This window comes from Oxyura jamaicensis, chromosome 8 (assembly GCF_011077185.1).
Source record: "Oxyura jamaicensis isolate SHBP4307 breed ruddy duck chromosome 8, BPBGC_Ojam_1.0, whole genome shotgun sequence".
Taxonomy (NCBI): Eukaryota; Metazoa; Chordata; class Aves; order Anseriformes; family Anatidae; genus Oxyura; species Oxyura jamaicensis.
The window spans coordinates 2,798,384-2,820,222 of record NC_048900.1 but is presented as its reverse complement, the minus strand read 5'-3'; the positions used below and the strand labels follow the sequence as shown (position 1 = coordinate 2,820,222).

Below are 21,839 nucleotides of genomic sequence, written 5' to 3'. Positions count from 1 at the left end.
TTTGTGTGACCATGTGAGGAAGGCAGAAATACAGAAGCAGAGAAAGAAATTAAAACAGAGGACTTCTGCAGAGCAGGAACTCTTTCACAGGGATCCAGGATCAAAAACCTTGAGGGCAGCTACTATGCAGACATTATTTTCTTTTAACTGCTGGAGATGCCCACAGCGAATTTCAACTAATGGCAATCAGTAAGTAGACAGAGGGCCCCTCTTTAATGAGTCTTCTAGTCCTCTCAGTAATTCTGTACCTATTGTCATTTGCTAATCAGCTCTGTTGGTTCTGGCTGGCACCCGATTGCAGAATGAAGTAAATCTTCTGCAGCTACAGCGCGATTCAGTGCCTTGGGACTGCACAGAGACCTTCTGTGACAAACCTCAGGAAGTCAGGCATAAATGCCACCAACAACCAACATCAGGAAAAGCTATCTCCTTACATTGTTTCTATTGCAACTCAGGTGCCATGCACCTTCCTCTTCTTCCTTGTACTCTGCTATCAGGCAAATTGTTTTTTCCTCATATAACAACTCTGTAAAGTCGGATAGCTCCTCATCACTGCTGCAGAGCTGGTGCTGTCATTGATATTAACTTCCAAATCTTTTACAGGATTTTCAGGAGATGCTTAGGCTATGCAGGAGTATCAGACTTCAGAGCAGGATATGGAAAGGTACAGTCTGCAGCCTCCAGCTTAAGCCAATGCCACAGCTGGAAGTGCTGCAGCCATCAGAAAGAAACTAAGCAACACTGTCTGAAACAGTGACAGAACCTGAGCCCAATCCTTAACGTTCATGGAGGTGTTAAGGAAGGATGACAACTCATAGATGTTTCTTGTGTGTCCCTGAGGCCAAGAAGAGACACATATGCTTCAACCAAGTAACTCACGCTTGTGTACATTTCCACTATGCAATGCCCAGCAGAAATCCTGTTCGCACTCCATATAGTCAGCATAAAATTGTCACCAAGATCACTCTGAAGTCAGTCAGTTTGTACAACATGCTGGGAATCAACTGTTTGGGATCTACTGACCGCTGACTCTGGGCCACACTATAACAAGAGGTACTGCTTCTGCCAAAAACAACCCTTCCAAGAACATTAGCGAAAGCGAAAGGTCAAGTGAAAAGAGAAAATATTTAATTTCCAAACCACAGATGCAAATTCAAAGTTTGACAAAGTGGAATCCTTCACCTCTCAAAGTAGCCACAGAACCTTTAGCTGGGAAAAAAAGAAAGGAATTTCATCTGACTGGATTTTTTTCCACATTCCACAATACAGAAATGACCAAACATTTTTAGTTGGACTTTATTTCTAGAGTGATTTTTCTTGCCACACTTTTAGATTCACAAAATACTGGATATTATTCAAGAACAAAATGAAAAAAAATATTATTTCTACTTTACTGAAAAAAACAAGTTCAATTATCTAGACAGATTAGTAATCAAACTACGGACAAGGGTAATTTCATCAACTACCAACAGCGTATTGGATATGAAAAGGTTAATCCAAAATTTAAATGTGGAAGAATTACCTCTAAAGACATTACACACAACTGCATTAGGTATCTTGGGCATGTCCCAAGTTAATTTGCCTTTCCTTCTAACGCTATAAAAACAAATGCACATAGGATACTGAAAATAGTGAATATTTGTAGATGATTTAGAGTAAGAAGGGGTTTTGAATCAATTTTTCTGCATTTGCAAGAAAAAAAAGTTCTTATTTGAAAATGAGCTAGACTACATGCTTAAAGAACTTCTCTGATTTCAAAGTCCTGGCAGCAGCATCCTCCCCTTATCTTGTTCTTTATATCTTTAAGACATTTATTTTACAGTTTGTTTTTGTCTTGCCTTTTCCAGGAACTTCGAATTTCTTCCACGGTGTAGCCATGATGTGATGTGGACAGGCAGACTGTTCTACATCCCCACCTGGATATGCAGTTTAAACATCACCCTCTAAAGTCCCAAAGAAACTGTGTGTTGTATCAAGGCGAGGGTTGGACCTAGGGTCTAGAGACAGCGTTATGCCACACTTCTTCATCTCGACTAGAAAGGTTTAAGATCTACTTTTTCACAGCTGATAAAAAATATAAATACCATCTTCTTCAGCTGACATGACAGCAGAAATCAAAGAATGCCGTGGTCTCTGAAATAACACATCCACCTAGTGTGTTCCTGATTTACGAGGTGTACATTGTTACCATTTATCCTACCAATTAAATATGGTCCTGAATCCATTTTCTTACACTGATCTCCCTGAGGCAGCTAGTGCGATAAATTACATCTTCCATCAGTGGTTCCTGCAGGACAGCACGATGTTCAACAGGCATCATGCAGCTGGCCAGGTGTAAGCTGGACACTGCCAGGGCAGAGCACTACTGGACATGAACAGGGCGACTTGTAGCCAAAGGAACTTGGCCCCAAAGCCGAGCTACCCGGTAAGTGACACAACACTTTACAGTATCTCACTATGCAAAACAGCATGACTTTTTATCTCTACGTGCATTAATCCTACAGCTTGGTGGTACTAACCCGGTTCAGCCTGGAGTTAAAATATCTGTTCAGAATGTGATAGCTTCAGCATTGCTTTTCTTCATTTCAAGCCTGAATACTAGAATCGTAGGTCAGCATTTAATGCCTATCTGGTGCCTGTCTGAATGACTGCCTTCTTCACTGCCTAAATTTTGGAGTGGAAGGCCAATGTCTGGCTTTTTAAAAGCACTACAAGCAGCTGGTTCTAAAAGCCTGGTGGGAGAAGCACGGCTCCAAAAAGATTTTTTTCCATCCAATGGACCTGACATCTCATGAGGTTTAATTCGTGATTCCAGCCCGTTTCAGCTGCACTGACCTTGGGAATGTTTTGCATTCTCCTGTTGTATAACCACCTGTTTGTTAAATCCTTTAATGTTTGCTGTGACCAATGCTAAAGATCTCACAGCCTTTTATCAGCTCTAATGACAGTCTAAGGTTCCTTATCTATGGTGGAAATGTACTTCAGGTAAGATTAGAATTCACGCCACTCATTGTCAGCAGAATTTCTGGCTACTAGATTGCACTGACAAGTTCAATCTGACGTCTGTGAGATCATTAGAAGCTACATAAGGTATGCCTAGGAATAGAAATGTGCAAATAAAGCCAAACTCAGCATTTGGCACCAATTCCAATAACAGTACTTCTGTTTTCAGACTTTTTTTTCCAATCTCCTATCATTCTGAAATCAGTCGGGTTACAAATGTTAGCAAAATAGTTCAAGATGTAATAAAAATTAAAACATAGTAAAAGCAGATACAGAAAACAGTTAAAAGTTACCTGAACAGTTAAAAATAGCAGTACACCACTCTCTGTGGCCAAACTATCATTAACACAAAAAGCCTTCAACTTCTAATTAAGAAAAAAGTCTTCAGGATATAGCCACCACTCAATTACAGAGGACAGGATTTTATGATTAGACTAACAGGTATTTGTCTTGCTGCTCTCTTGAGTCTGCAAGGAGAATTGAGGTCTCAGCAACAGCATTTTTTGAAATAATCAAGAAACAGAGAGGCTGGAAAGGTAAAGCAAAGATCTGAACATCTAAGTAATCATGTGATCTACGGGCTTTTACCAGAGCTGTAACAAGGAAATTCAGAAACAGTGAAGAAAAGACCAGGTTTACTGGAAGCAAGGACAAACATCTCCTTATGGAGCAAAACACTGTCAATATCAAATCCACATGGTAGGATCGATGCAATGCTAAAGGAAAAATTAGTCCTTTCTGTTGAAGAAAACAGAGTGCATGCACCTTGTCTGAGGACTCCGTGAGATTATACCAGAAATACTTTCTGCAAAGGCCACGTCCTGCCAGGCAATGTCCCTTCCCTACGGTGAAGAGCAGTAAGACCAGCTGCTACACAAGTTGTATGAAATTGCCATTCATCACTGAGTCACTCTGTGCAAATGCAGTCGTTTTTAGCAAGTTGCCAACAAACCACACAAATGGGAAGTACTGGTAAAAGGGATGCAATGCTGAAAAGTAGACCTAGCTAGCTGTGCACGAATAACTTAAGTGGTGACCCTTAACACTCCTTTTTGCCAAAACAAATTCTTAATATATACTGTGCTGTCACATGCACACAGCTAATAGACCCGTCTATGATACAGCCAGTGTGAGACCTCACTTAGCAATTAATTGTGCAGTGCATAGACAGATAGGTCTTACAGATAGGCTCAGACTAGACATTTAAGTAAAGATTTGCTGGAAGATGGTCCTTGCTTATTCCTATAACTGTGAAATTAGTGTTATATAACATGTTAATTTATTTGCAAGAGAAACTGTATTTCAGTCACCTTTCATGTGACATTCCCTATAAACCTGGGCGAGCGAAGAGCAGACGTGGTTCTCCTGGCAGCCAGCGATCTCTCTGTCCCCTGCCGGCTGGTTCCTGGCTGCAGCGATGCCCCTGAACATCCCTGCTACCCTGGGACAGGGAAACCGTGCGAGCCCCCACGCTCCCTCCCCCTCCATTCTCCATGTTGCTCAGAGGCTGCCCCCTCCCCACCTTTAAAAAAAAATTAAAAAATAGATGTATTTACTGACCGTCCCACTGCAGTACACAGAGGCAAATTATGAAATACACTGTAGACATCACAGATTTAGATAGTGGTAATATATTCTTATTTATTCATTTAATTGACAAGAAATCAAATGAAAATATGCACTTCAGCTGCCAAAAACTACCTAAACAGCTCATCTTTCCATGAAAGCTAATTACAACAACCCTAATAAAAAATGTCTGAAATGTCAAGGACTTTCTCCATCGATATACTAGAAAGTTGCCATAATTATTATCTAGTCATTTTTATATATTATTTACACTGTATAATGCTTGGTGTTAACACTGTGCTGAAAGGACATTAGTTAGGCTGTAGAGCTCAACTACTAAAAATTTAAAAAATGCCAGTTCTGCTCTCCACCACAGCTCTAAGCTGCACAGGCGGTAACGGAGCAGTGCAGAAAAGGTGTCCCAGCACCGGTGCCGCCATTGCACAAGGGTAGGCTGAGGCCAGAAGTGAGCCAGTGGCGACAGTGGGCAGGCCAGCACGGAGGCCGTGCAAATTTATCCCCAAATTCCTTTAAGTCATCCCACTAAACTTCACTGGTGGCTTTCAGAGCGCCTACTTCCATGAGTTACTACAGGTATGGTCTGACTGCACCAGAATGAAGATGTCCAAATGCTGGTTAAAAAAAAAAAAAAATCCTAAAAAATAACCAAGTAAGACAGAAACTTGAAGGAACAGGATTGAGAGCTTTTAATTTTAAATATGTCTAATGGCTTTGCTCATTCTACCTCCTTTTCCTCTCCTATGTCAACTGAGCAGCAGCTATGAGAGCACTGCAGCAAGTCTTACTTTCTCTTAACTCCCAATGGGGAAGTAAAGAGAAATGTTAAAAATAATCCACGGCACTGCCTGTATTGACAAAACATGATCCATGGATGCCCATTATTACCAATCCTTTGCTACAGCTGTCTATCCACTGAAGTTTCTCATGTTTCTCATGGTTGCTTCTGCCTAGCATGCACAGCTGCACAGAACAAGCTTTTTCAGAGAAAGTATGGGACATACAGAGACACCGTACAGTTACAGGGCATGGCTTCACAGGACATGCTTTCTTCAGGGGATTCATCTCTTGCAGTTAGAGTAAGGCCTAGAATATTTCAGCATTCTGTACAGAGACGTACTCACCATATCCTTGTCTGCCTTTTTATTGGCCAAAGCATCAATTTTGGAATCGAGCTCGCTTTGAATGTGGTCTCTCCTTTTCAAAACACCCTTAAAATAATAAATATATAGATAAATAAATAAATAAAGCACACTAATTTTTAGCAATGTATTCAGAAAACCATCAAGCAATTTGGAAATTTAATAAATTAAGATCACAGAATGAAACAATTCAAGAATTTTGGCATGATACAAGTACTTTCCTTTAAAAAATAAAATAAATAGTAAGGACTCATATTTCAATACCTACCTTTTATCTTATGTGGTTTTTCTAGAATCTTGGTAAATCCAAAAGCAATGCCACAAGAATCTGCCATACACGGTACCGTTACTAATTGTATGAGAAAAACTGCAGCAGCAGTTAACTTAGTAGTAACTCAACCTACAATATATTAGTTTTGAAAAAGCAACATGAGCTTGTGAAATCAAAAAAATCTTATTTGAGGAAAAGCTACAATACAAATTAGAATAAATGACTAAGAATGGTGTACAAGGAATTATTGAAATTGTGACTTTAACCAATATTATTCTGCAAGCGCCAACTGTATTTCAGTAAAATCAGATAAAATTATCATAAAAATAATAGATGCAATGACATTGTTATGTGTGCCTATTTGCTGTATATGTAATTACTTCCTCCCCTAAAACCGTCTTACAGGTTTTAGATTTTTAGCATAATGTCAAAAAATAATTAGAAAGGGGAGGAAATGTTAGTTGATAGACTACAAAACAGGAAGGGTGTAACAGATTAAATTTCCATTTCTGATGTTCATTTGCTACGTGACCTTGAGCAAGTCTTATAAATTTCTCTTTGCCTTAGTTTTCTCATCTGTAAAAGCATACTCAGGTGTGCTTATGTCACAGAAATGTTACAAGTCATTAATCCTTCTAAAAAAAAAGCAGAAGCAGGACATACATAATTGCAAATGTCAAAACCTCCTTTTACTTTGCCTTGCCACAACTGGTTTTACTGCTTCTTCTGCATATACAAAAAAGATTTTCAGTATTTACCTCTAGCACAGGGCATGTCGAAACAGCACAGGGCCTACGCAGCTCTACGTTTCTATCTGTCTTATTTGACTGAGTTCTCTCTGGTATCTTGTCACTTTAACAAGCATGACATAAAAAATGAGTAGCTGAACTTTAGAATAATATTTCATGTTTCCTTTTGAACATATATTCACTAGAAAAATTTGGCAAACCTGACTTGGGACAACTCTGAGTACTACTTTAGCACTACATACTAACACATAAATCTACCTTTCAATAGCTTAGAATATCTTCTGCTTCAATAAATATAGAAAATGTTTAGCTGTAAGCACAGAAGCAACACAATTATGTCTAGAAAAGCTGTCCTTCGTATTATAAGTGCTTTATCTTTTTTATTATTTCTTTTGCCTCTTTTAAAACTATTTTGTTGACTATATGCCAACTTTTATCACAAATGTTAAGTTACAAGATAAAAACAATAATTTTAATATTAATGTGTTGCAACTATAGGCAAGTGCTGAATTCCAATGTCGAACCAAGGGACTGTTTTATACACAGATCATTATACTTTTGTGATTTGTATAATTAATACTACCCTGCCACAAAGCCATCAAATAATTGTATGTGGACCCATGACCAATTTAGAGCTGCAGTTTGTACCCTGAAGCACAACAGCACAGTTACACTCTCTAGATTTGTTGTCTCCACTGTGAGTCAGTTAGAAAGGAGCCCATCTAGAGGTAAAAATTTACCTATGAATTTATCTCTTTCCTCAGTTTAAGGCTGAACTCCCAACACTGGAAAATACAAGGACTAATCCATTGTACTGACCGCAACTTCTGCATGTTTGCATGTTATCTTCTTGCAGCAACACACAAAGGTGCCTGTGGTGAGGTACCCTAGAAAGCAGGTTTTACTAGCGTGTGACTTCCTTCACTGTATTTTTAGCATGATTAGTAGTCCCCTCTCCATACTGTGAGAGGGAAGTAAGTTGTAGGAAAAAAAAACAACAACACATGGTGAATGAAAGGAAAAGAGCAGTAGTTAAAGAGGAATGAATGAGCTAGTAGAGAAAGATTTTCCTTCAGACAGGACCTTGTGGCAGCTTAATGCAGCATTGCAAGTGTTGCATCAAGGCAATTGCAACTAAGGAAAACAAAACAAAACAAAACAAAACAAAAAAGGAAAAAAAAAAGAAACCAGCAATGAGTAACAGCAACTGGCAACACGTGCATTAAGAGCCAGGAAGTCACTCTGTGGTTTGTGCAGACAAATCTCTCTGTGCTACACACAAAAGCAAGCACCTGTGAAAGGGTGAGCCAAACTGCAAACTAGAAGGCAGTGTCTCTTCAAAAACATGAGGGATGGGACGGCTCACAGCTAACCGACTTACAAGTTCTGAAAAATAAGATTGGAGCTGGGGGAGGGGAAGAAATACTGCAATTTGCAAAGATAGTAATCTCTTCATACCTTTAAGCAAAGTCATGCCTATCTCCACCTGCCTGCATGTACATTTAAATACCGAGGCCTGTGAGATACAGGACATTCTGTATGGTCTCTCTTTTAGTGAAATTTGTTTTAAAGACAGTGGTCACTGTAGTGACCAGTGTAGTGACACAGTCGTTCTTAACCTTTCAGCTGCTAAGCCATATGGAGAAACGGGCAATGCTGTGCACCGTGCCAACAAAGGCCTATGCTGGCCAAGTTAACTTGGGTCTTGCTCTACACAAGACCCGTAGCACCCTCAGCCCCTGCTCAGAAACCACTGCAGTAGGAGAAGGACTACCAGCAGAGTCACAAAATCAGATACTGGAGACTGCACTGGCATAGCAAATCCTAGACAAAGGCCTGTTTGTAGACATGTCTGCTTTCTGAACGCAGCAGAGTGGGAATGATGACATGCTGAAGTCAGTTTTAGAATTATGTTAATTGTCAGGTCAGATTTTTTACATCCTCTCCAAGTGTAAGAAAAATACATATGTGAAGGGGACTGAGAGCATCAGCTTATGACAGACTAAAACTTGCTTATATAATGACACAGGGACTGGAAGTTCCCTGCTTTTCTAGAAAAAGAAAACATAATTTAGGAACATCTCCTAGAAAAGGAAAGAACCTCTCCAGTCCTCCTCCCCCTCACAATCTGTCACTAGATGAGTCCGTATTCCACCAGTGTCAGAAGAGGTCTTTCTAAACTGCTGTTCCTCGAGCATTTCTGTGTTCCAGCCTCTCTGCTACAACACAGAACTCTCTTCAGAGGGCAAAATCCAAACTCTTCTGCACTGCTACCAAGAGTGGCTCCATGCCACACAAAACTATCAAGCCTTTCTCATCTGAAGGGTGCATCTAGCCTCATTTACAAGGGAAACAGGACAAACTGGGTTCTCTGCTAACGGACAGTGATCCTGTGCATGCAGGTTTACTAACTGCAGTTAATAGTGACAGCAAAAGCATTTTCATCAGTTACAAACTCTCCTCTAGAGTTCGTCAGTGGCCTAAGCCAAACTTCATATACTGCCATAAGCAATCCTTAAGGAAACCTTACCATCAGCATTTCACTGTAGAGAACATACTCATGTAAGATCGGTAGCAGATTTTCCGAGAGCCCTGCCATTCGTTTCTCTGTAGCCTTGCAACACTTGTCAATGCAGCAGGCGACGCCTTTTAGGGAGTCTGCTATATCTTCTTCTGATGCTGACCAAAGTGTGTGGATGGGGCCGTATTCCTTCATTTCATTAAAATACTCTTAACAGGAACATATACACAAGTTAGTTGTTTGTTCACTAACAGGTGTCTAAGTGATACGAATTGCAACCTCATATTTACTGTGAATGCAGCAAGAAACTGGGACTAATGTTTAATATTGGCTTAGTATGTTCTAAAAGGTGCATACTGAAGTTCATTCCAGTTCTGCAGGTGTTACCTTCTTCAGAACCTTGTATTAATCTAAACAGATAGGTATCCTAAGAATTGCTTCTGTCTCTGAGCCAAGTGCCAATTCGTGGAAGAAAGAATAAGGTCCAGAACCTCACTGCTGTTTGGTAGTACTTAATTTGGCAAGGCTGGTTATGGCCTGGAAGATGTTCATAGGAGGGTACTGAGAACACGTTTCCATTTATTGAAAATATAATTTTATCACAATTGAATTTGTAATGAAGAAATGTCCAACAAAAGTTGCCAAACAGCTCTGTGCCATGAAGAAATCGCTATTTACTTTGAGATCACTTTGACAAAAAAACCCTCCATGGATAATATAATTAAGACTCTCATGTTAAGCAATTACAAGCAGGAATATTTTCTGAATGTTCTGAATCACAGTTATCAACAGGTCACCTCCCCAGCAGTGCAGCCCTGCACACTAGTGTTCTGCCTATTGCTATTTGGAAAATCTAGAAAGAAGATACATCCAGCAGCACTTGGGAACACGTCAAAGTTCGTAAGGTTTTCCAAGAAGTATTTTGTCATTGGTGACTTGAACCTAAGAACCTCAGACAGATATTTCCACTGGAAAGAACTATAACAAAAAGGAACCCTTTTCAGCAACATTTATTTTCCTTTTATAAGACCCCTCCAGCCTAGTGAGGACACACTGAGATGTGGTACTGCACACTAAAGCACAAGGTCTCAGTTACTATGGAACAAAGTGTAGCACTTCAAATTGTATTACATATACAATAACATCTCTCAAGTGCTGACCAGTAGAAATTGTAAACAGACCTAGTCTGAGATCAGAGTCAAGCTCAGAAAGTTAATAATTTAGAGTTTCAAGTAGGTGTGCAAACTGCTGTTACTGATGAAAAACACGAGCTTAAGTCATCCTTCTCAAGAGAACTCTAACAGGCACAGATTCCCATGGCAGAAACTATGGCCAACAGCAAAGCTCTTAAAATAATCTACTTGGTCAACACATAAAAAAAGGTGTGGAAACACATAAAAAAAGGTGTGGAATGAAACTGAAGAAGACATTTAGAGATCTGGAGTCTCTGCAGCATTATGCCAGGACAAGACAGGAGAAAAAAACTGTAACTCTACATTCCATTCAAAGTACAAAACAAAAGGTCATGCAGATCTCCAATAACCACAATAAAATGACAGCCACACTTGTTTTCTTCTTTTTAAGCTCCTTACCGGGTAGGTCAATGACATGTTAAAACTTTCCCTGTAACCAAGCTATTCAAGTTAACTTGAAGATCTGCCAGAACAATGACCATTATGAAAAGCACCATATAAATGCAAGTCTCCCCTTTTTCCCTGCTTGCTGGAAAGAAGTATTTTGCTTGGCATAATGAAAATGAATGTACTGTTTACAACAGGTTGTTTTCCAGTGTATTAATTTCTTAAATCCATAAAAAGATATTTGTTTTCTACTTACCCCTTTCTTCCTTGTAGATTCTATGAGCTATTTTGTCCAGTACATTTATTTTCTGACTAAATGTTTCCATATAATCATTCATTTCTGTAAACATTTCAGGACGATTTTTAACTCCTCCTCTTACTGAGGATGCTACAGCTCTTACAGTCTGTCCCATTCTGCTCAGCAAACCAGGGCCCTGCTTCTTGTGTGAGGAGAGTTCCTAAAAACAGAACGTGCTGAGTTTACTCGCACATACATTTTTAAATTCTTTAAAAGTAATATGTGGTTAAAAGCTTTCCTTTTTGTTTTAAAACAAAACTATATTCATAGACCTCTGTGGGAAGAAAAAAAAAAAAAAAAGCAATTCAGATGTCTTTTTAGTGGATAAATCTCACTCTAAAATTATTAGACCAGTGTCAGTATCATAACCGTCACATGCATTTATTAACTAAGCCTTTCTGGACAAACATAAACATGCTGTGCGTCATGCTCTCACAAAGAATGATTAAAGATGGCAGAAAACCTTTACCCTTTCGCTCCTTAGAGTTGACTAGATGGCAATTTAGCCTTGTGAACAGGAAAGCAGAGGTAATGATTGCAGAAAGAAGTCATTGAGTAAAGCAAACAACGTTCCTACTGGAAGAAATAAGCCAGCTATTTTCTGTAACTATTTTTACATGTTGATAGAATAACCTTTGCTAAAGTTCAGAGGCAGACTTTTCTGAGTACAAAACTCTGATCTTCAAGTGGCAACATCTTGCAAAAATGCCACAGGAAATTCAAAGGATATATTTTTCTTTTATGAGACCAGTATAACTTAAAAAAAAAAAAAAAAAAAAAAAAGCAGATGAAAAAGACAAGTGCCATGCCAAAACAATAATTCATTTAAATTACTACTTTTCATATAATCTTTGAAGTTTATGTGTCTAATAGAAAGCATGCAGAGTTGAAATATTGTGCCACAAAAATCCAAAACGCAGCAACAAAAACTGCTTTGGCAGGTACAGCAATATTTATGGCCACACGCAAGATTACCAAATGCACAGAAGAAAAGGTTATCTCGGGGGACGAATATTCCATAAATTCCACACCTTCTTCTGACACTTCTGTAACAAGCCGTGGGAGGATGCTATTGAATACTGAACTAGGGAGACTCCTGATACACTCTACTAACACAAGACGTGTTTTCATATAACTGTAGATAAAAATAAAGCCATTTTACCCAGGCTTGTGCAGTAAGAAAAATTTTGAAGTCTTCATTAAAAGTTAAAGTTGGATGATCAGCAATGCGGTTCAAAAATTTATGTAAAGCTTTTCTTCGAGTCTCAATGAATTCATTGCTAAAACGTTCCACCATTCCTTTCATTATGAATTTTTCAGGCAATGGCTAAAAAAAGAAAAAAAAAAGTATTTTGTAGAACTTGCATAATATTAGGGATATTATAACAGTTCCACTACTTACTGAAAACATAGATATAGCTTGTAAAAACGAATTGCTACAAAACTATCATATTTAACAGTATAATCTGGCACTTGTAGCCGATAGTATAGCAGGATACAAGTACAATTAAGAAAGGAAATAAATTATTGCAAAATACTGCAAATGGCACAATTGCAATCATAAGAAGTGAATTACAGAATTTTTAATTATCATTTATATACATACATATAAAGCTACTAAAAGGTTAGTTTGATGTTCACTAGAGTTCAGAAACACAAGAAAGCCTTCAAGCAGCTCTGTTTAAAACTGGGGTCATCTTATAAACGAATAAAAATAATGTAAGTTTTAACAAACGAACAGGAATAATTAGTGTTGGATGTGCTTCTTCGAGTTTGCTCTTCAACCAAAGGAAATCCTGATACCGTCTTCGAACTTCATATTCACAGGAGTCAAATTCACCACGAGATGTCTGAAAACCATGGAGATAAAAAACAGGACCAGAAAGTGAGAATACTGTGAAAAAAGAACAATATTTTTTTAGATTTTGAAGAAAACCGCATACCTCAAGGGAATGCATACATGATTCTATTTTGCCCTTGCTATTTACTTGCTGTTTTTTAATGCACGATGATCAATTTCTTAATGAAACAGAACACACGCAATTTTAGCAACAAATCAGAGTTCTACTTTAAAGCAACAACATCAACAACAAACGAAGTACTGAACAGCAGAGTGACCTAAAATAATCACCCTGGCAGTGTTTTCAGAGGATTTCAATCATTACTTTACCGTGCCATTTCCCTTTTAACAATCATGGTTATGTTGATTACTTTTAGGGCACTTCTTCTGAAGTGATTTGAAATCGATGAGTGAGGAAAGTCCATTTTCAGCATTCTGAAAAAAAAACTAGAAATAGCCGACATACGTCCTTGGGGCCTGCTGATGCCAGTCAACAATCCCCACATTCAGAACGTGAAAACTTCAGCACATCACAGAAGTAACATTTCCTGTGCTGCTTAATGGATTCTGCTATTCCATCATCAATTCCAGTTCTGTAGCCCTTTGTCAGAGCTTGCAAAAAGACCTTTAATGCTTATAAAAATGCTTATTACAGCATTGCAAAATTGTCAAACCATGAGATTTATTTTATCACCACTCTATCTACTGGAATCGAGCTACAAAGAGCTCATGTTTTCATCAGAGTGATGCACGCTGTTTAGCATTTGTTGCACGGAGATTTATAATCCAATGCAAGTAAATTCTAAAAAACTCAAAACACACTTTTGTAATCTAAACATTTTGAGGACTGAATAATTTTTTTCAAGTTATGTGGGAGGAATGACATTACTTTATCATCAACAACCAGCACTTCAAATTAAATATGATAAGAAGGGATGGAAGAGATAAAAAAGTAAAAGCAATCCACCTTACAGCCCTTCCATACTTGCCTGCAGAAAAAATGTTCCTTTGTCTACAAAAAGAGGCATAAAGTGAAAATTAATGCTAGCAACCTAATGAAGATAGCTCTCTTCCTACTCTTTAAATATTTTATGAGGAATTGATAACTTCTCTTATTTAAAGATGAATAATTCCCATTTGAAAATTTGGTTTTAAATGAATCTCTTAAAAAGAACTCAAAGTAAAATAACTTAACACAGTAATTCTCAAAACATAGCCTGCAGAATATTTGCTGGTAATCCCAAATGATCTGTCTGGTCTCACAACGCTAACTTTTTCTCTATTTCCAGTGAATAATTTGCATTCAGGACAGCTAAAAATACACTATGTTGTTTCCTAATATTACTTTTTTTTTTCATTTGAGAATTGTGGCAGTTTCCCAGAAATCATATGCAACTGTTGATGGGAAACAAACTTCCCCGTGGTAGCGGGCACTGCAATTACAAAAGAATGGAGCTGAAAGACTTTGTAGCAGCAAGTCTTTCAATGCAAAGCAAAAGACTGCTGGCCTGCAAGTGATCCAAAAGTCATATAATACGTGCACTCACATAGTGTCTTCAAACAAAATCAGTGTCTCTGCTGTTCCATATTCATGTTGAAGATCACCATAGAAAATATTTATTTCCATATAGAACTGAATTTGCCATTGAAGGAATACCAGCTATTTTCTCAGTATAAAAATATCTATGTACATACCTCTGTAGACTTGACTGTTTTTTTTTAGAAACTTCCACAGTTTCATACAGTTTTAGTGGTCTATAACTCATAGCAAAATCAGACTATGATCTCAACTTAGTAATATCGCAGAATGGTTCAAAAGAAGAGTGAAAATACTACTGTTGTTACCAGTGTAAGCCATTAAGGCCATGAATAGATGCTTACCTTTGTGATTACTCTGTATGTAATGAATGTTTCAATGGCTGTAATGTGGCTTTCAGGATCATCGACAGTAATGAAGAGATCTCTTAATTCTGGCTCATCTTCAAATTTATACTGGTTTATCATAGATGAGGGGGATATTGTCATTGAAGGACTGAATGAGTTTGCTTCAGCCAATGATGTATCCTGCATGTAAGACATGAGAACATTTGTTGAAACATATTTACGCACACACAAACACGTCTCAGGTGCTATAATGGCAAATTTTTAAATAGACTGAGAAAACATAGGGCAGATGAAAGAATTATATGATATGTGGCAAATCTATTATTCTTCTCAGTATTCACTTCAGTAAGAATCTAAGAAATAAGAATGAGACTTATTCTTTAACTGATGAAAGCAAAATGCTACCCTTTGACAAGACCTTTATGCATAGCTAGAAGGAGAACTTGCCTGTGAATGCTAAAATTAGTTATGATTACAAGCACCCAGTATTTGTGTAGTATGATTACCAGCTTTATTATAATTGTTAGAAGCCAGTTACTCAGGAGTCATCATGGTTGCATTATCTCTAGTAAGCTGAACAGGGTGGATAAGAAATTACGATTTTAAAAAACAGGACAAAATCTAAATCAGAATTTTTATTGGAATTGGGTGTCCCAGTTTGCATATATTTTAAAATAGAATTTCAAATGGGAAACTTTTACAGAGATGTAAATTTAATCTTTTTTAAAAAATGATAACGCAGTACAAAATTGCTGCTTAATTTATTAATTTAATTAAATTCACTAACTCAGAAAACAGCATAATTAATAAATTATTAAAAATAAATTAGAGCAATTAAAATCAATAATCATATTGTAAATACCAGACATTTAATATAGCTTTTCTAATACATCCAATGCAATGAAGTATTTCAATGAATAACAAACTTCAATATTCCCTGGTGTTTTTGGAAAGTTGCTTTCACTTTTGAAAAACTTAAGTTTATATGCAAAACTGGATAAAAACTGTCTATTTAAATCAGAATTTCTGAATGAGATCATCGGGCAAATGAGCAACCACCCCGCCTCATGCCAGCCCACCGCCGTGACCCACCAGGAGCCCCGCGCTGCGCTGCCATCCTACACAAGACTTCTGCGCTGCCCTTGGCATGGGGAGCTCGCTTGAGCTACCTTTCTATCAGCTTTATGCCACGGTAAAACCAATTGCTTGCTTGTCCAAGCCTGTGACTAAGCAACATAGAACAGCTTGGGTTGGGACGAACCCTAAAGACCACCCAGTTCCAACGCCTTGCCCTGCACAGGGACGCCACCCACTAGATCCGATTCCCCTTGGCCCCATCCAGCCTGGCCTCGAACACCCCCAGGGATGGGGCATCCACAGCATCTCTGTGCAGCCTGCTCATGAAATTGGCTACTCTCTTGCCAGCAAAATAATCCCAGAGTGGTTAAAAAAAAAGGCCCTTTCTAGTGCCTTGCTGGCTATGGAGCATGCAGCAAAGGGATGCTGAAGAGGAAACTGGTGAAATGTCAGGAGTGGAAACGTGTGTGCCCACGCAAACTGGAGTCAGGTATTGCCACGTGGGACTGAAGAGTGCAAGACTGGTGTCACTGAGGATGCAATGATTTTCTCCTTTGGATTCAACCAAACCAAAGCTGCCTCTGGGATATGTTCTCCCCTCTCACTCTTTTCCAGTCTTAAACCTCATCGTACACTGCCAGCTCCCTTCTTTGGATTTTTCAATGTACTCTCACACATACGGAGTAGAAACTTCTATTGGCAACTATGCACTGAAAGCACTCATGTACCAGATCTCCTATCACATACGTACAGTTCTTTGACCAGGGAAACAAAGCCAAGAAGAGAGATTAAAGACAATGCTTTAAATATTATAGGGCTGCTTACTTGTGTGCCAGTCACGTTACGTATTGTACTCAGCCTGTTCCAACCCAGACTTCTGTACTGGTATGTAGTCTGCACTGCTGGCAGTGGTGGAGGATGAATAGAAAAGCTGTGTTTTCATGGCTCACCAGCGCTAGCTGCCCATGCTCCCCATGAAGAATGAAACTGCTTTCCAAATGTGCTAGTTCAGGGCAGGCCATGTGATTCAAAGTGCTGAGACAATGGGAAATTCCCAGGGAGATAAAAATGTACGGGAACATGTAAGGGACTTGGATGGCCACATACTTGAGGAATAATGATACTGCAAAGCCTAAATTGGATCAAGGCAAATGTGTCTCATATCGCCTAATTTCCTATGGGTCATTACTATCTTAATATTTCCTTCCTCTTTCTAGGTTGCTACTAAAACTTGTTCTATACAGGCAGGTTTCTGAAAGCATGCTTTTCTATGAAAGGCCTAAAAAATACATAGCTTATGGAATAAAATGCTGATAATAAAAATCCACAGAGTAGGCAGGACTTCTGCTTTGTTGTAGTACGGTTGCTGTGTCATCTGCACGTGAGTGAATGCATGTAAGGTTTAAACAAGCATCTGTTTCTCTATCATCATGATACTTCAGGTTTATTTCCAGCAGTTCTTGAAGGTTGGCTGACATGTCTGATGCCATCACAGGAACACAGTTAAAAAAAAAAAAGGAAGAAAAAAAAAAAGATAATTTTCTGTTTTCTACACAGCTGTAATTTTGGGGTTGGTTCTCTTTCTGTGTGCATACTGTTGACAATGGAAGTTGTATGGCAGGGGAAAAACAGACAATTCTCCCAGCTCTTGGTTTTTAAAACTTGTTTTTAAACTTCTTTCCTCTTTATCTATGTGAAGAAAATCAAGGCCTTGCCCTTGATAAGCAGGTACTTTCCCACACCTTCCACGACTGCACGTGCCTACCACCCCCCTCCTCCCTTCCATGCCCTTGAACTGCTGGCAGAAGGGATGGCAGAGCCGAGCGGATCAGCAAGTGGGTTTGTGCACTTTGAGTCACTGGCCAGGGCAGCAAAGGGACAGAAAACCAACGAGCTCCTGCAGCGTGGGGGCCTTGCTCTGTGTCTCCTTCCTCTAATGCCAGCAGTTACCTTATCCCACTCTCACATTTGGGCTGAAGTTGGTCAGTAAGACTCCAAAATTAATAAAGGACAGAAAACACTCATACAGCAGGGGCAGCCTCAAAGTAGGCCGAGCACAAAGCTGAGCCAGCAGCTCTCTGTATAAAACATTAAGCCCAGGGGTTTGCCAGAGCACTCCTCCTCCCCAGGGCACGGCTCAGAGCTGCCACCATCCTTCCCAGTCAGCACCCAGAGCTCGCGCTCTTCTGGGGCCAGCAATCCAAGGCAGGTCTGGAAGCAAAGGATGTGGGGGCATAGGTTATCTTGTAAGCAAATAGCTCAGTTGTTGGAGCATTCTTCAAAGGAAAGAGATTCAGGAAGACAGAATGGTTCCTTGGTTGAAATATTCAATTTTGAAACAGGCTTAAATCCTCTATCAACTTGTTCTGGAAAAAGTGGCTTCTATGCAATTCTGTGGGGGCATGTACATCTTTCCTACGAACACCATGAATTAAGTCTTCTGTAATCATGGAAGTGAGACAAGCATTGTAAAACTGAGTTTTGAAAGGAGGGCTGCTTAACATTTTAAGTATTAACCAAGTCACTGACAGCTTTGTCAATGTCATGTCAGGGTGCCACCAGCAAGGAACACAAGGATTACTGGAGTGCAGTACATGGCCTGCTATACTTTGAAACCCATGGAAGAAAGCAGGTTGCAAACACTGCATTCGTGTGACTCATAACTCAACCCTGAGAAGCTGGCTCTGCTAAAACGACCTCAGAACTTTTTCCATGGTAACAGAAACTGGGATAAAGTGAAATGCATGTTACATTATGAAATGCTTTATCAGAGCTGCCGAATAAAATGCTAGCCTGTACGATTTGAGGTATGTCACCGGATATTGGGCCAGTGGTTTATGACACTATCAGGTTAACTGTCTATGAGTTTTCATACAATAAAAGCTTTGCGTTTACAACTTGAGTAATAACTTACGGTATTGAGGCTGACAATTTTTAAGAAGCTCATTTTTCACCATTTTGGTAGCTGGTCCATTTCACTGACTAAACTTAGAAAAATGAAGTCAACGTCAGTGTCAGGCACTGAGCACCGCACTGCCGCTGCATCCCACTTGGCCTGCAAATGCTGCGGACCTTAAAGACAGTGGTGTGAGACACTCCATTAAAACACAATTTAATACAAGGTGGTCTTGGAACAGCACGTTATGGAAAAATCGGTTTTACAAAAATAAGTCTGATGCTACACATTTAGCTTGTCAGTTTCCCTTTACTATACAGAACACACACAAACAGAGGATGCAACCCCAAATCACCCGCACAGGTTTTCATCTTCTCAGCCCTCAAGCTGCAGCTGAAAACAAACTGCATTTCTGGCCAATATATAGCCACTAAATGCAGGTCTCTAAGATTTGGAAAGAACACTGAGCTTTAGCATAGCTTGACACATTTTCTTGTTCGCAGAAATAGGTTATCATTTGGCACATGGTACATCTTTTATTAGTAGCTAACATTAACAGTAGTTAAGATTTAATATAAGCAAGAAATATTTTTGCATGAATCTGGATGGCAGTTAAGGATGTAGATATTTCCCATAGAGCAGCAGTATCTCATATCATCTATACTTGTTTTTATTTTTTATTCTCAAGGAACTTCACCCTTGACAAGCAAGCATGTTGATATGTTGTATTGATAGGCACTGACACCTGCATGCAGAACTGCCTGAGCTTACCTCGTAAGCGCAAAAGGATTCAAGGTAAGATACAACTAAAGTTATATTTAGCATTGGTTTTGTCTGCCAGCTCAGCAAATCATTACTTTCTTCAGATCAGATCAAGACTGATACTTTTCTAGAAAATATGATTTAGCTAAACCCTAGTCATGCTTCAGAAAAACACTGATAACTTGGTGAAGTTGAGCCTGACCGCTTGTAAGTTACAGACTATTAAGTTACCTAATAGATACCTCTGGTATTAAAATGTATGAATTTCAAGAATTTTATTGCAGTCACAGTTTAAATACATAGCTCCCAAGAATGAGGCTTTTATTCCAATGTTTTTTTATTATTATTATTCACACATACAAAGAAGTATCTTTTTTACGCAAATATAGAAAATATACGCTTAATTCATATTACATTGGGTCCTAATAAAAATGTTTGTTATCATATTTTCAAATAGGAAAAATATTTACTATTTCTTTCCATTGTCATACATCCCGGTACCAACAGTTCAGAAGTCTCTGAGGGTGGATGGGGCCGTAGCTGCCCTATACATTCTTTCCACCTCAGCTCTCTGAACATCCTTACGTGATATTTTATGTAGTCTTGATAGGGCAAACGTATCCATCACACGCTCTCTTCTTTAGTGGCTGAGAAGGCGAGAGTTAAGCCCCATCTTAACTAAATCAGCACAAAATGAGAACCCTTACACGTGGCAGCCACACCACACTTCATTAGATTCATCAAGATCAGTCATGCTGGCAGCGCTGCTGTACGCGCACACAGACAGCTACCGCCGCGTGCTTGCGAAACGGGTGCCAATGGGTCACGGCAAAACGCTGCTGCTGCCGACCTACGCGGCGGTGCCAGTTCCTGGCCCTCCCTTCGCCGTTAACACAAACTCGGCCTGAAGCTTGCAGAGGGGTGCCGCTATTCCGGTACAGCCGCGGCCACCCGGCGGGACTGCGTGCTCGGTTTGCAGACACACGCACACGGTAGGCGACAATGCGAGCGCCACCAGCGTTACTCGGGCTCCTGGGCGATTTCAAGGGACGGGCGGCTCCCCGCGGGCTGCCTGCCCGAAGCAGCGCGCCCCGTGCCCCGGGGGGCGGCTCGGCGCTGACCGGTGCACCGGGACCGGCCCGGGGGCACCGGGAGGCAGCGCCCCGGGGCGCGGCAGCCGCGGAGCCTCCCCCGGCCCTGCCCGCGATGACGGCCGGCCCGAGCGCCGCGGCCCCGCGGCCGAACCCGCCCCGCCGCTGCCCGGCGCCGGAGGGACGGACGGACGGACGGACGGACGGAGGGAGGGAGGGAGCGGGGACCCGCCCGATGCCGGCGGGGCCGCCGCGGGGAGCGGAGCGGAGCTGCCCTGCGGAGCCGCGCCTCCCGTCCCGTCCCGTCCTGTCCCGTCCCGGTCCCGCCGTACCTTGCTGAACACCTCCAGGTCGTCCTCCTCGTCGTCCAACTCCAGCACCTCGGCGGAGGCGGCCAGCAGCGGCGCCCGGGCCACGCCGGGGAGGATGGCGGGGAGCTCGGCCCCGATCCCTCCCCCGGCGGGGGGGAGCGGCGGTCCCGGTACCCGGCCCTCTGCCTCCATCCTTCCTGCGAACGCGGGCGGCCGCCCCGCCGGAGCCGCTCCCCGGGGCACCGCAATTGGCCGCCCGCCGCTCCCCCGGCCCCGCCCGCGGACCGCCCTCGGGCCGGCCCCGGCCCCGGCCCCGGCCCCGGCCCCGGGGCGCGCCCAGTGCGCAGGAGTGGAAGCGGCGGCGGCTGCGGGAGGCCCCGCCGGGACGGGACGGGGGCCGGGGCCTCTCGGCGGAGGCCGGTTGCGGGGCGGGGGGGGGCGGTCCCTGCTCAAAACGCCCGTAAACGTCTTCGTGGGGGCGTGCGGGGGCTGCCCGCGGTTAGCCGAGCGCCTGGCGAAGGCTTGTGGGAGCTACGGCCTCTGAGCTGGGGCGCTGCGGAACAGCGAGACTTGTCCGTGAGAGCTCGGGAGAAACGGGCAGCCCGGGGGTTACTTCCTGGGAAGTCCAGGCTTCTTTCTTCTGCTTCCAAGTCTGCCCAGCTGGTGGGTGCCCTGGCTGCAAACACACATCCCAGGCGGAAAATAGTACGCCTTGCTTCTTGCCTCGGGTGCCTCGGGCAGCCTGTCTGTTGTTTGTAGCTGGGGGCTTACTTGTTTGCCCTTGATCTTGGGGTCTGGTCTGCTTTCTGACGTTGAGGCTAGAGATCACT

The 21,839-nt window shown here is 41.2% G+C and overlaps 2 protein-coding genes across 2 annotated transcripts in view; one reads left to right on the top strand and one right to left on the bottom strand.

Moving 5' to 3' along the window:
• PLPPR5 (phospholipid phosphatase related 5) overlaps positions 1–7,932 on the top strand; it is a 246,336-nt gene extending 238,404 nt beyond the window's left edge. The window contains exon 8 of the mRNA XM_035332959.1: positions 1,848–7,932. Within this exon, the coding sequence (XP_035188850.1) occupies positions 1,848–1,874 (27 nt within the window). The 3' untranslated portion in view covers positions 1,875–7,932. The remainder of the gene's footprint in view (positions 1–1,847) is intronic.
• Positions 1–21,321, bottom strand: part of SNX7 (sorting nexin 7) — a 28,233-nt gene extending 6,912 nt beyond the window's left edge. Inside the window, exons 1-7 of the mRNA XM_035332952.1 lie at positions 21,031–21,321; positions 14,870–15,052; positions 12,888–12,998; positions 12,311–12,475; positions 11,107–11,308; positions 9,280–9,479; positions 5,712–5,798 (exon numbers count right to left, since the gene is read on the bottom strand). Of these exons, the coding sequence (XP_035188843.1) occupies positions 5,712–5,798; positions 9,280–9,479; positions 11,107–11,308; positions 12,311–12,475; positions 12,888–12,998; positions 14,870–15,052; positions 21,031–21,201 (1,119 nt within the window). The 5' untranslated portion in view covers positions 21,202–21,321. The remainder of the gene's footprint in view (positions 1–5,711; positions 5,799–9,279; positions 9,480–11,106; positions 11,309–12,310; positions 12,476–12,887; positions 12,999–14,869; positions 15,053–21,030) is intronic.
• Positions 21,322–21,839: the final 518 nt, after the last annotated feature.